Source organism: Corylus avellana, chromosome 3, assembly GCF_965113065.1.
Source record: "Corylus avellana chromosome 3, dhCorAvel1.hap1.2, whole genome shotgun sequence".
Taxonomy (NCBI): Eukaryota; Viridiplantae; Streptophyta; class Magnoliopsida; order Fagales; family Betulaceae; genus Corylus; species Corylus avellana.
Genome location: NC_142492.1, coordinates 27,542,898 through 27,554,956, shown reverse-complemented (window position 1 = coordinate 27,554,956; position 12,059 = coordinate 27,542,898). Strand labels below are relative to the sequence as shown.

The 12,059-nt window shown below is 36.4% G+C and overlaps 1 protein-coding gene across 1 annotated transcript; it reads left to right on the top strand.

Annotated features, from left to right (window-relative positions):
• Positions 1–5,970: 5,970 nt before the first annotated feature.
• Positions 5,971–7,385, top strand: KUF1 (KAR-UP F-box 1). The gene has a single exon (XM_059588115.2). It carries the CDS (start codon positions 6,057–6,059, stop codon positions 7,182–7,184), a length of 1,128 nt encoding a protein of 375 aa, XP_059444098.2. The 5' UTR covers positions 5,971–6,056; the 3' UTR covers positions 7,185–7,385.
• Positions 7,386–12,059: the final 4,674 nt, after the last annotated feature.

Here is a 12,059-nt window from a genome sequence, read left to right as displayed (position 1 = left end):
TCAAATATTTATTATGCGAAATCATGATTTTTGTTTAAATTCGTACATTTTCATATAAGCACCTCTAGCCTGCTTATAGAAATCGTATTTTTTTTTTTTCTATTTTAGATTAAGTGCTTTTTAAATCACAATATTAAACACCTTATATTTTGTGATATCTTTTAAAAATAAAATTGAAATCTCAAACGCTCTCTTATGCTAAACTATAGGCAAACTTTTCAAATAGGGCGTCATGCCCATGCCGCCCCCGCTCTATTTCTGTGTCTGGACAGTGTGACAATGGGCCTAGGGAATGCAACAATAGGAAAGTCTTCAATCAATGTGTGTCACATGGTTGGCAACTACGACAAATTGGCTATAAAAGGCAATGGACGCTGGGTAAAAATAAGATGTTCACCTGATTCTCTTGAGCCCTGCATTCTACTATCCTAACTATCTTCAATCATGCTAATTTAAACATTGAAGCTATTTCCAACTTGCCTATCTCAGCCGACGATCAACTATTCTGTTAGTAGGGATCTTGGATCTTTAAATGGGTATAATTTAAGGTTAGGTTGGTTTTTTCAATGTCTGTTGGAAAGTAAATGTTTATTATTATTATTATTATTAAAAAGGATGTGAATGGGCGACCAGTGTAAATTTTTTCTCTTGGGCGTGACTATTGGAGTTCCTATCCGATGTGAAATGTTTGGTTTTAGCCCTAGCTACTGTTTGAAAATGCGAGTCCGTCACCACAGTCCCACCAAAATGCGAATTGAATAAAGCCTTTTTTTACTAGCATCTGGTTCACATAATTACTACCGCAAGTGAGATTGAACACACGAACCTAAAAAATAAATTTGGAAAAAGTAACTTATAATATATATATATAAAATCTTTGGACCCATTTTACATAAAAGTAAATTTTGTCACATGTAACATGTGTAATAAAAAGGTTGATTTAATAAGGGAAAGGAGGAGGATATTTGAAATTATTCTATATATGCAAGCCTTGGCAGAAAAATAAATAAATGTGTGGTAAATATTAGAATTTAATATTTTATATGGGAGGGAAAAAAAAGAGCTTTTGGAGATGGCCGAGAGAGAAGTACAACCAAAAAGGTCTTCTGCCGACCGACCAACCAAGCAAGCAAGCAAAGCAACTTTTCTCATTTATTTCTAAGAAGTCACACCATGACTTTTTGGTGTGATTGTGTCCCCTCGTGATTTAATTAAACCGTTCTTTTTGTGATCCTCAAGCATGCATACATCGTGCACTGCCTAAATGGGAGAGCCTGTCTTGCTGTCGGGGATTGGACTGTTACCTTTTTAATATGACAGTGGTTGGTGGGTCAAACATCCTTTTTGAATGAATTGTTTACGGTTAGTTTAATTTCTTTATTTATTTATTTTTTATATCCACACAAAAGAAGAAAGAGAAAGAGTTTGAATTAGTGATCTTTGTTTCATGAGGTGTGATTCACAGTCGATTGAGCTATCTCTTAAAACGTTAAATATATTTTTGTCCATGTAGTTTAACAACTTTATTTTTATTTCTTAGTGTTTAGTTTTTATCACAATAAGTATTTTGGGTTTACATAAAAGCAAAGATGTACTTTCGTTCAAAATTTGATGAAAAGTTACGTCAATAACGCTATTAAAAAATTGATGTGTCAATATATTAATTAAAAATATAAAATATAAATATAAAAAAAAATAAAAAGAAAGAGAAAGAGGGGAAAGGAGGGAAAGGGGTGACTCAAGCCAGCTAGCTAGGTCACGTGGCTCATGGGGTGGCAGGTTATGCTGGAAAAGCTGCATAATTTCATAGCAAATTATTCATGTTCTGGAAAAGTTGCAGTAAAATGAGCCTTGAAAGCTGTGATATGTTTTTTGATAGGTAGCCACGCCGAGTGTGGTTGAAGGGGACCAGTATCCACGGCAATTTTTAAGAAATTGCCATGCAACAATTTTGATATGTAAGGTCAGCAACACGCCACGTCTTCTTTCATATACTTTCGTTTTTTTTTTTAACATCTCTTTCAAAGACAAGACATATTTCTGGCCTTACAAATGAAAATTGCTGCCACGGCAATTTCTTAGAAATTGCTGCGGATCCTCATCCGGTTGGTTGAAGGTGGCACAACCCTTGGGACTTGGGACTTGGGACTGGCATTTGGTTTTTAGTATTGGGCAAGAGTGCAAAATTGGTTATCCTAGTTGGCTTAAGTTATAAATTACTTTTAATAATACAAAAAATAATATATAAGTCTATGTAGTTGACTTAAATTATAAATTACTCTTAAGTTATATAAAAAAAAAAATTGTAGATCCTCTAAGCTAAATAACAGTTTACTTCATAAAATCAATTTTTGTTAAAGTAACTTTTGGACTCACGATAACTTTTGGCTTGTGCTCGTCTATATAACATGTGTTAGGCACAAGATATGGTGATGTTGAGTTAAAAATAAGTTATACTCTCAAAAGAAAGAAAGAAGAGAAATGCTAAGAGTATTAACTCTTTTACTAATAGATGGGTACTAACATGATGTGAAGCTTATTCATTAGAGATGATCAAAACAATTAATAAAGAAAAATGCTATGAATAGCAATAAATAAGTTCTACATCATGTTAGTACACATCTGTTAGTAAAAGAGTTAGTACTCCTAGCATTTCTCAAGAAAGAATACTTCTTTTAAACAAATTAATGTTCGTACAAGTATCAAGTATGCAATCTATGATCCCCTTTGTCCTTCAACAGACATCATTGAATATGAATTTCCCATTAATGAAACCTTCTTTTATAAACTGAGAACACCTTTATAGTCCAATCTTTTAACCTAAAAATGCTTATTCATAGTCCTAATCCTAAGGAGTACTTGACACTTTCACTGTTTCAGGTTTGGGTTATTGAATCAAGTACTATTGATATGGAAGATGAAAGTTTACATCCATGGGAAACGGACCCTCTTCATTTCAAATGAAATTGAGAGTATCCATTTAGTGCATTCAAGAGGACAAATTTATTTAAAAAATTTGCCCCTTAAAAAATAAGGACAATATTACCCTCATAAATGCACTAAATGGATACTCTCCATTTCAAATGAAATGGAGAGAATCCTTTTCCGTTTGCAAAAAGGAGAACAAAGAAGGATCAAAGTGTCCTGCCCGTAGTTTAGCGGGGAGCCACTTTGATGCCTAAACCAGAAAAATATTTCAAGAGATGAAGTAAGTTAGAAAAATGGGAGTGTTTGGCTAGAACATAATTAACTTCTTAGCAATTTCCTCCTCCTTATGTAGTGCTGTTTGAAGAGTAGGCTTGGGGCTCAACATAATATGATTTTTTGACCCCCGCTCCCTTAGGTGATCATGTTTCCATCATGTCTATGGTTGTAAGATAATCCAGGTGGTAAGAGCTAAGGTACTGTATGAGTAGTCCCTATTGGTCCTTTCTTGTGTTGGCTCCTCCCTAATATATTTAGCCTGGTTGTCCTAGTTAATTTAGGCTTGGTCGGCCTTAGTATCATCAAGTTTGGCCCGCTCAATATGGTTTTTTGCCTAGCCTCCTAACAACTCTTGTTGGCATTAGATCTACTTTAAGGCTATATCAAAGGTGGGCTAGTTTAACTCGATAAGACTATAACACATTAATTATGATGATTTATCTTAATCATGTGAAGTAGAGCCCCCGAATTGATGTGTTTGGTGCAGATACATCGCATTGAATTAGACCATGTGAGATGTCATTCTTTTATAACACTGTCAAAAAAAATAAAACTCACGAGTACTTATAACATTGATTCTAAATCATAAGAGGATTGTGAACTCAGATGTAACATGAAATTACTTTGACACACTTAAGAGTGAGATTTTCGACGATTAAAATCTCAATGTATTGGGTTATCAAGTGTAGCATTATGGAAACATAACTCTTAAAAAAGAAATCCAAATCATTTGAGTAAATCAAATTTATAAGGCATATCCCCTTGAGATATATTTAATAGAATTAATTATTCTTAGTTTTTGACTTTAGCCTTTTAGTAGGAGTTACTAAAATAGTTATGTACATGGTGAAATCCAGAGATAAGAAAAATAATTAAATGATTAAATTGGGTATTCAAAGATAAGATGTAGTGAATTAAAGCAACAATCATTTTATGAATTTAATTCACTAAGAAATATTTCATGGAGGAGTCAAATATAAAATAAAGGAATTAATTGAATAATCAAAAATAAATAATTAGAATGAGATTATAATTGTTTAGTGAAATCAATTATAATTAATAATATTGTATGACAAGTCATAATATGACGTGTCATAAAATTATTGGAGCTAATTGTTTTTTATTTTTTCTTTAGGTCACTCTTCAGATGTAAATTGACCTAATGACACAAGTTTTCTAGAACATATACTCCTTGGATGTGTATGACACAAGAGGAGACTAGGGTTTTAAAAACCCTAGTGGCCATGTTGTTACTGGTATGGATTGTAGGCTACATTTCTACCATCTTCCATAGTCATCTTCCATAAGCCTACATGTGCATATAAATATAGATTTAGTGAAAGCATTAGATGCACTCACAGACACTATGAATTGAGAGATCACTCCCTAAGTCATATTCATTCATTGAAAAGAAAGAAGATCCAAAAGTTCTAAAAAGACAGTCGTACTCGTATTCTAGAGAAAGGATGAAGAAAACAAACTTCAACCTTGTTTTCTAGTGCTAGCCAATAGCCATGATACCCTTGTATATGCTTCTTCTTTGCCACTGTTGAAATGTTTTGGTAAGAAAAGCCACTGCTGTAAGAAAAACCTTCATCCTATTCGTCCATTTTGATATCTGGTTGGGTGAAAATTGTCTACTTTTGGACGTTTGGCAAGCATGCTCAGAGGAATAATGATGTCGGTTGAATGGGGAAAGTAGGTTTTTTCTGTTTTTTTTTTTCATCAAGAGTGTAAAAAACTTTCCCTTGTAACATTTTAAAGTGACTTTTTAATATATTATTATGAGTCCATACATATTGTACCGTCCTCTCTATGGTTTCTCTAAGGTTTCTCTTAGAGGAAAACTAGGCTTGAGGGAGTAGTCACTTTACTTTTTTTTTAAGTACTCTTCAAAATATTAGGAAAATCTTTATTTTAAACTTCTGGATTATCGCGTGTTTTGACAAGCACCCTAAATTTCAAAACTTCTCAATTTGAATTCTTGAACTTTCAATTGCAGTCAATTTAAACCCATCTGTCAGATTTAGCCGTTAACTTTTAATGGCAATACTTAAAAAGCTAAAATATCTATGATTTTCCCTTTTTTTTAAAAAAAAAAAAAAAAAAATTGGAATTAAGAGTAAATTTGAAATTTTATAAAAAAATTAGGGGTATAAACGTCATTGTCTTATTTTTAATATTTAAAATCTGACGGCAGAGTTCAAATTGACTATAATTAAAAGTTCAAGAGTTCAAATTGAAAGGTTTTTAAGTTTTAAAAACTTGTTAAAAAGTACGGTAATTCAGGGATCTAAAGTAAAGCTTTTCCAAAATATTATTATGGTTAGGAAGTAAAGTGACTCATAATAATATATTAATATATAAGGAATTGACGATGATGCCCACCCTTGAAACATATCATGTAGGCATTAGTTGCATAACTTTACTTTTTAAGTAAAGAGACTCATAATAATATATTAATATATAAGGAATTGACTATGATGCCATCCCTTGAAACATATCATGTGGGCATATATATATAATAGGCAAAAAGAAAGAAAAAGAAATGAATTGTTTATAACATAGATTTACTTAACTGAAAAAGTGGTTTTGAAATGAGGGGGCAGTTGGGAGTGGGAGTGGACGAGTGGTACCTTCTTAAATAGGATGAGAAAGGTATCCACTTTGTTTCCCTTCTACTTTGCCTCACGCTCCCACTTTTCCACCAATAGAGAATTATTATTCTTCAAATTAAATAATTAAATTAAATAAAGATAACGAGAACCCACTCATTATTAAGTATTAACTTTTTAAAAAGAAAAGACACTCCAATTTCGAAGCCTTCAGGACCAAAACCACCCCCAGTGCCCATGGCCATTGCGAATGCCACCAAGCGCAGAAAGCAGATGGATCACAATCACCGCAATCCCTCTCAGTCTCTGCTTCCAGGGCTTCCCGACCACATCGCCCACCTCTGCCTTTCCCTTCTCCACCCTTCTTCTCTCTACTCCGTCTGCCGCTCATGGCGTCGCCTTATCTACTCTCCTTCCTTTCCTCCTTTCCTCTCTTTATACGCTCTTTTATCTTCTTCTTCATCGCCGGATTCAATCCACTTCTTCACCTTCGACCCCATCTCATCCAATTGGCATCGCCTTCCTCCCCCGCCACCTGATCCGCCGCTCCGCGTCCTCCTCCGCCACCCATCTTTCTTATCCCGGAGCCTCCCCGTTCAATCGGTCTCCGTCGCCGGCAACCTCGTGCTCCTGGCCGCCACCACCCATAACTTCGCCCCCGCGCTCTCCCACCCTCTGATTTTTAACCCGCTCTACAAAACGTGGGCCTTCGGCCCGCCACTCGCCACGCCGCGCCGGTGGTGCGCAGCCGGCGCGGCGGGCGGCGCGGTTTACGTGGCGAGCGGGATGGGGTCCCAGTTCTCCATCGGTACGGCAAAGTCCGTGGAGAAGTGGGAGTTGGGAGAGGAGCGGAGTTGGGAGTGGGAGGGGAAGAGCGGGCTTAGAGATGGGCGGTTCAGCAGAGAAGCGATTGATGCGGTGGGGTGGAGAGGGAAGCTTTGTATGGTGAATGTGAAAGGCGATGCTGCGAAAGAAGGGCTGGTTTACGACGTGGAGAAGGACGTGTGGGAGGAGATGCCGGAGGGCATGATCGGCGGGTGGAGAGGGCCGGTGGCGGCCATGGACGAGGAAGTGATGTACACTTTGCACGAGCGCAAGGGCGCTCTGAGAAAGTATGACCCGGAGAGGGATGCGTGGGAGGGGATTGTGGAGTCGGAGAGGCTGAGAGGGGCGCAGCAGATGTCCGCCGCCGGCGGAAAAGTGTGCGTCGTTTGCGGTGGCGGTAATGGGATTGTGGTGGTGGATGTGATGGCGTCGCTGGGAAGATTGTGGGTGGTGGATTTGCCGGCGGGATTTGAAGCCGCGGCGGTTCATATCTTGCCCAGGATGAGCCGGCCGGACTTTGGATTTCCAGCCACAGAATGATTTTTATTTTATTTTATTTTTTAATGTTTCTTGTGAATTTGGGATGTGTTGTTATTAATATTATTTATTTCTTTGAATTTTGTGGACCACGGAAACTTGAAAGCGAAAATTTGTCGGTTTCTGCCAATGGCATATCCTAGCAGTCAAGTGGGTAAACTGGAAAGTTCAATGTACCCACTACTAGCAAATGAAGTAGTTGAGCTGTCCGGAGAGCTATAAATTGGATTATATAAAACATAATAACGGAAAGGTTGGGAAAGCGATTTTTATTTTTAGTTTGAATAACTTTTTTTTCAGCTATCTCGGTTTTAATGTTTTTTTTTTTTTTTTTTTTTTCTTTAAGTTTTAAAACATCATAAATCTAATAATTCACATATGGAAAAAGGCCGAATCACTACCTTTGTTAGTTTTTGTCCATCCCAATTAACAGCAATTTACGTCATCTTCTGCTCTTATATCGCGACCCGTGTCTTAAAAATAAAATAAATAATAATAAGAAAATTGAAAATTTATGGTGGCCGGCCACCTATAGAATTTTATTATTATTATTATTATTATTTTATTTTTATTTTTGGGACACGCGTTGCGATATAAGAGCAAATGATGTGGATTGCTGATAATTGGGATGGATGGAAACTAACAGATGTAGTGATTCTGTCTTTTTTCATATGTGAGGTACTAAATTTGTCATCTTTTAAAACCTATAAAGAAAAAATAAAAACATTAAAATCCAAGTACGAAAAAAGTTATTAACTCTTATTTTAATGATTTTTGTAAGCGTGGCGAAATGTGATGATATCAGGATTTGAAAGAATGTTTGTAACGCCATGATGATGATGATGTTCAATAGTCAATGGCAGTGGGTCAACTAAAGAACCAGTATAAGAACAATTCAATTATTTATTTATTTTAATTCTTGTAAGAGAAGCAGAAAAGTGATGAGAAAAAGATGACGTTTATGACGAGTAATGCTATAAATCTTCTTAAAGTCTTTCTCGAGTCATCCCAAATATAATGTGCTTTTAAAATCACAAATAAATCAAAGTTCAATACATCACATCTTAAACTTAACGGTAATTTTAAAAGCCACATTACATTTGGGAGGACTCTAAAATGACTTTAAGAGAACTTATAACATTACTTGTTTGCGGCGGATGATGAAATGGGAAAATAATTTAAGGGTGTCAGTGTCAATGCAAATGGTAGAAATACTGCGGTTAGAAGTTGTCGTGTGAATAATAGCAAGCATAGAGAACGAAGGTCCGATAGCCAAATCAAAATTAATTTGGGTTATAGACGTTTTTGGTATGTGTGGTTTGACGGGATATCAAATGGACCACTCGATTTCAAAAATTAGCAAAGATGATATTTTCGTCCAATTATTTAACAGCGTATTGTGTTAATGCCTATCAAAATGCGACACATGTTTCATACGCCTCATCATGTAGTCTATTCAGCAAGGTCTAAGCCGCGTCACTAACACTCGAAACAATTTTTTTCCTAATCGAACTACCCTACCTTTCTCCCACAAATTTCTCAAGCACATTCAGACCCTACGTTTTCCCCCAAAACTATGGAAGACTTGGTTTCATCCAATCTTCCGTTCGAATAACAAGGCATAAAATCATGCTGAGACATTATAATGATGATAAAATAATATTATATCTTGTCACATGCAAACAAGTCATAGCTACTTTTCTACATGGTTTATTCATTCTCTTAACCCTCTTAGAGTGAGGTTTGTGCTTTCTATGGGACATATGATACCGGTGCCCAAGTGAGGTACAATAGCCAACTATCACTAGTAGTCCGACCCGGTTTAACCCCAGATGATCCACACCACTAGTAATACCGCAAGTTATGACCGTCATCCGTACATGGCTCCGCTAGTCACTCTTGCCAATCAATCCAAGGCAAACAAAGTAAATATAAACTTTGGACCATAGGGTTAAAGCTCATATAATGGCATGCACATGCTCTAGATGCTTCGCACTTTTTTTTTTCCATGGAATCCATGTTTATCATTCCATTTTACATTCATGCATTATAAAACTCACACGATCCATCATTCATTTTTCAAACAGCCATGTACACAAACAAAGCTCACATTGTTATACAAAATGTTTCATCTCATGAGTATGAAGCATGCACGTTTAATAGTAAAAATAGATATGCTATAAAGCTTTGATAAAAGTTTTCACATGAGTTTTCAAAAAATCCTCTTAGTAATAGTCCTCAAATCCTTAATGTTGTATTATGACTTGAATTACTCAAGTCAATTTGTTTGGCCCACCACTATTCCTTATTATCTAGGATTGTTGTTCTCTCGTGTGTTTTCATCTCTCCAAGTTGGTGTTGGAATTCACTTTTTCAACCTAAGTGAATTTCTAGTCCAAGTATGGTTTGGACTTTGTTTTAGCCGATGTGCAGTACTTCAACTTGGATTTGGAGTCTAACCGACATTGATCTTCTATAAAAGAGACTATTCTTTACAAATTTGAAGGGGCAGAAAAATTAAAAGCCGTGCATCTCATTAGGATTTAATTTTCTCACTTTGTTGTGCCATATGACACTTAGAGAAAAAGAGAGTTTTTTTTTTTCTTTCTCTTTTGTGTGTGAGAGTGAAATTTAGGTGTATTGAGGCTTTGGGTTTTAAGTGATTTTCTCTCCGTTATCTTTGTACTCTATCTTTTGATAGTGAATTTCCTCCAAATCGTCTCTGCTAGTGGATGTAGGCTTGTTAAGCCGAACTACTTAAATATTGGTGTCTTGTGTGATTGATCTATTTTATATTATGTTCTTTTCTGCTTCTTTGGGATCATAAATTTAGTTTCGTGCACAACACTTAAATATTGTCTCCTACAAAAGGCTCTACTATTAGTCACATGTCTAGGCTAGAACACCCTAAAAATCCTAAAACTCGAATTTATAGGCATTTTGCTAGCTGATTGATCAATTGTTCTTGGCAACGTTTCCAAGGAAACGATCGATCATTGCTCAGGACGTTCGATCATTCATTGGGAAGAAACTTTAAAAACTCAAAAAGGTCCTACCTTCAAACTAATCAGTCATTTTGCTCAGATTGGTCGTTCAAAAGAATCGTTCTACACATGAAATCTTCACAAGTATCCAAAATCCAATTTTGCCCCCTTTTAGGACTTAGGGCTAACTCCAAACAAACTTTGGCCAAATTAGAGTACCCTTAATCCTAATCTCATAACAGGGTGCAGCATGCTTAGCCACGAGCTAGCTGGACAACAAAGTACCTTGCTTGGTCATGAGCCGACAAGGAATAAGTCCCATGTTGCACGCTAGGCACCTTGCTTGGTCATGAGTGGACAAGGCACCAAAGACCTTGCTCGGTCACGCGCCAACAAGGATTAAGTCCCATGCCTCAAACTAGGTGCCCTGCTCAGTGAAGAGCTGATAGGGCACTAAAGACCTCTCTCGGTCATGAGCCAACAAGGGTTAACTTTGTGACATCCCACACTGCCTTAGCATGGATAAGATGATGTGCTTATATGGAATATATTCTCTCTAAATGCTATGAGACTTTTTGGGGGTAAACACAATAATAAAACGGACAATATCATACCACTTGGAGTAGGGGTGTTACATATGGTATCAGAGCCATAGCCCAATCTCAGATGGGGTCCCACATTTCCTGGGCATGAAAAAAATTATGTATTTATATGGAATATACTCTCTCTAAATGGTATGAAACCTTTTGGGGGTAAACACAAAAATAAAATCGTGCAGGCTCCATCCAAAGCGAACAATATCAAACTAATTGGAGCAAGGGTGTTACAAACTCCCACTCCACGTGCTCCACAACTTGATTGGTCAAGAGCCGACAGGGCACTGAAGACTTCGCTCATCATGAGTCAACCAGCATCAAGTCCCACGCTACTATTGAGATAATAACGAAAAAAGATCTTCTCTATTTTAAATTAAATAGAGAGTATTCAGTTGATACATTTAAGTTAGCAATATTGTCCTTATTTTTTTAGGGGCAAATTTTTTGGACAAGTTTGTCCTCCTAAATGTATTGAATGGATACTCTCCATTTCAACCGTTTCCGATAATAACTCAATGTAGGACCCAAATGCCTGACCATGGACTAGCTCATTTCCAAGATGGTCCTAGGCCAAAACTTTCAAATTTCCTTTGCCCAATTTTTACGCAAAAGGGCATTAGGGGGTTCTGTTGGGCCTATCAGTCTTGCCCCATAGCAGCTCGAATACCCTGCCTATTCAGTATAGGGCCCAAGCTTGAAACCCCTTTAATATAAAAGATTCACTAAAATAGCCAACTACATGAAAATAATTAGATGGCTCTTAGCCTGCCACGTTGGTAAGAATTTGGAAGCATATTTGGCAAGCCCCTCATTTTATAAACCGACACTCTCTCCAAAAACAACTCGTACAAACTACAAAGGTATTCTCTCACTCTAAAACTCTCCATTTGGTTTCTCTCTTTAAAGTAAAAGACTAATTTAACCATCCGAGTGTCCATGATCTTCTGTGAGACCGACAAACTCTAATGACTATTTTCTCTATTATGCATAAGCTCGATCATTAATTCGGCTGTTTGAAAAATTGTTCTTACACAAACTAAACACTAAAAAACTAAGTTAAAAAATAAAACTGTTTGGTTTTCATGTTTTATTCACTTCAAATAAGAAATATATAAATTTACCATTAAATACGTGAAATGCATGTAGATCTCATATAATTAATAGTAAATTTTTATTAAAAAAATAACAAAAAAATGAATTTGTATTACTTTCAGAAAAAAAAAAAAAAAAAAACAAACAAAAAACTCACTCACAAAAGCACTCAGGGCATAGCGGTGCACGTGGCAAGACTGGGTAGG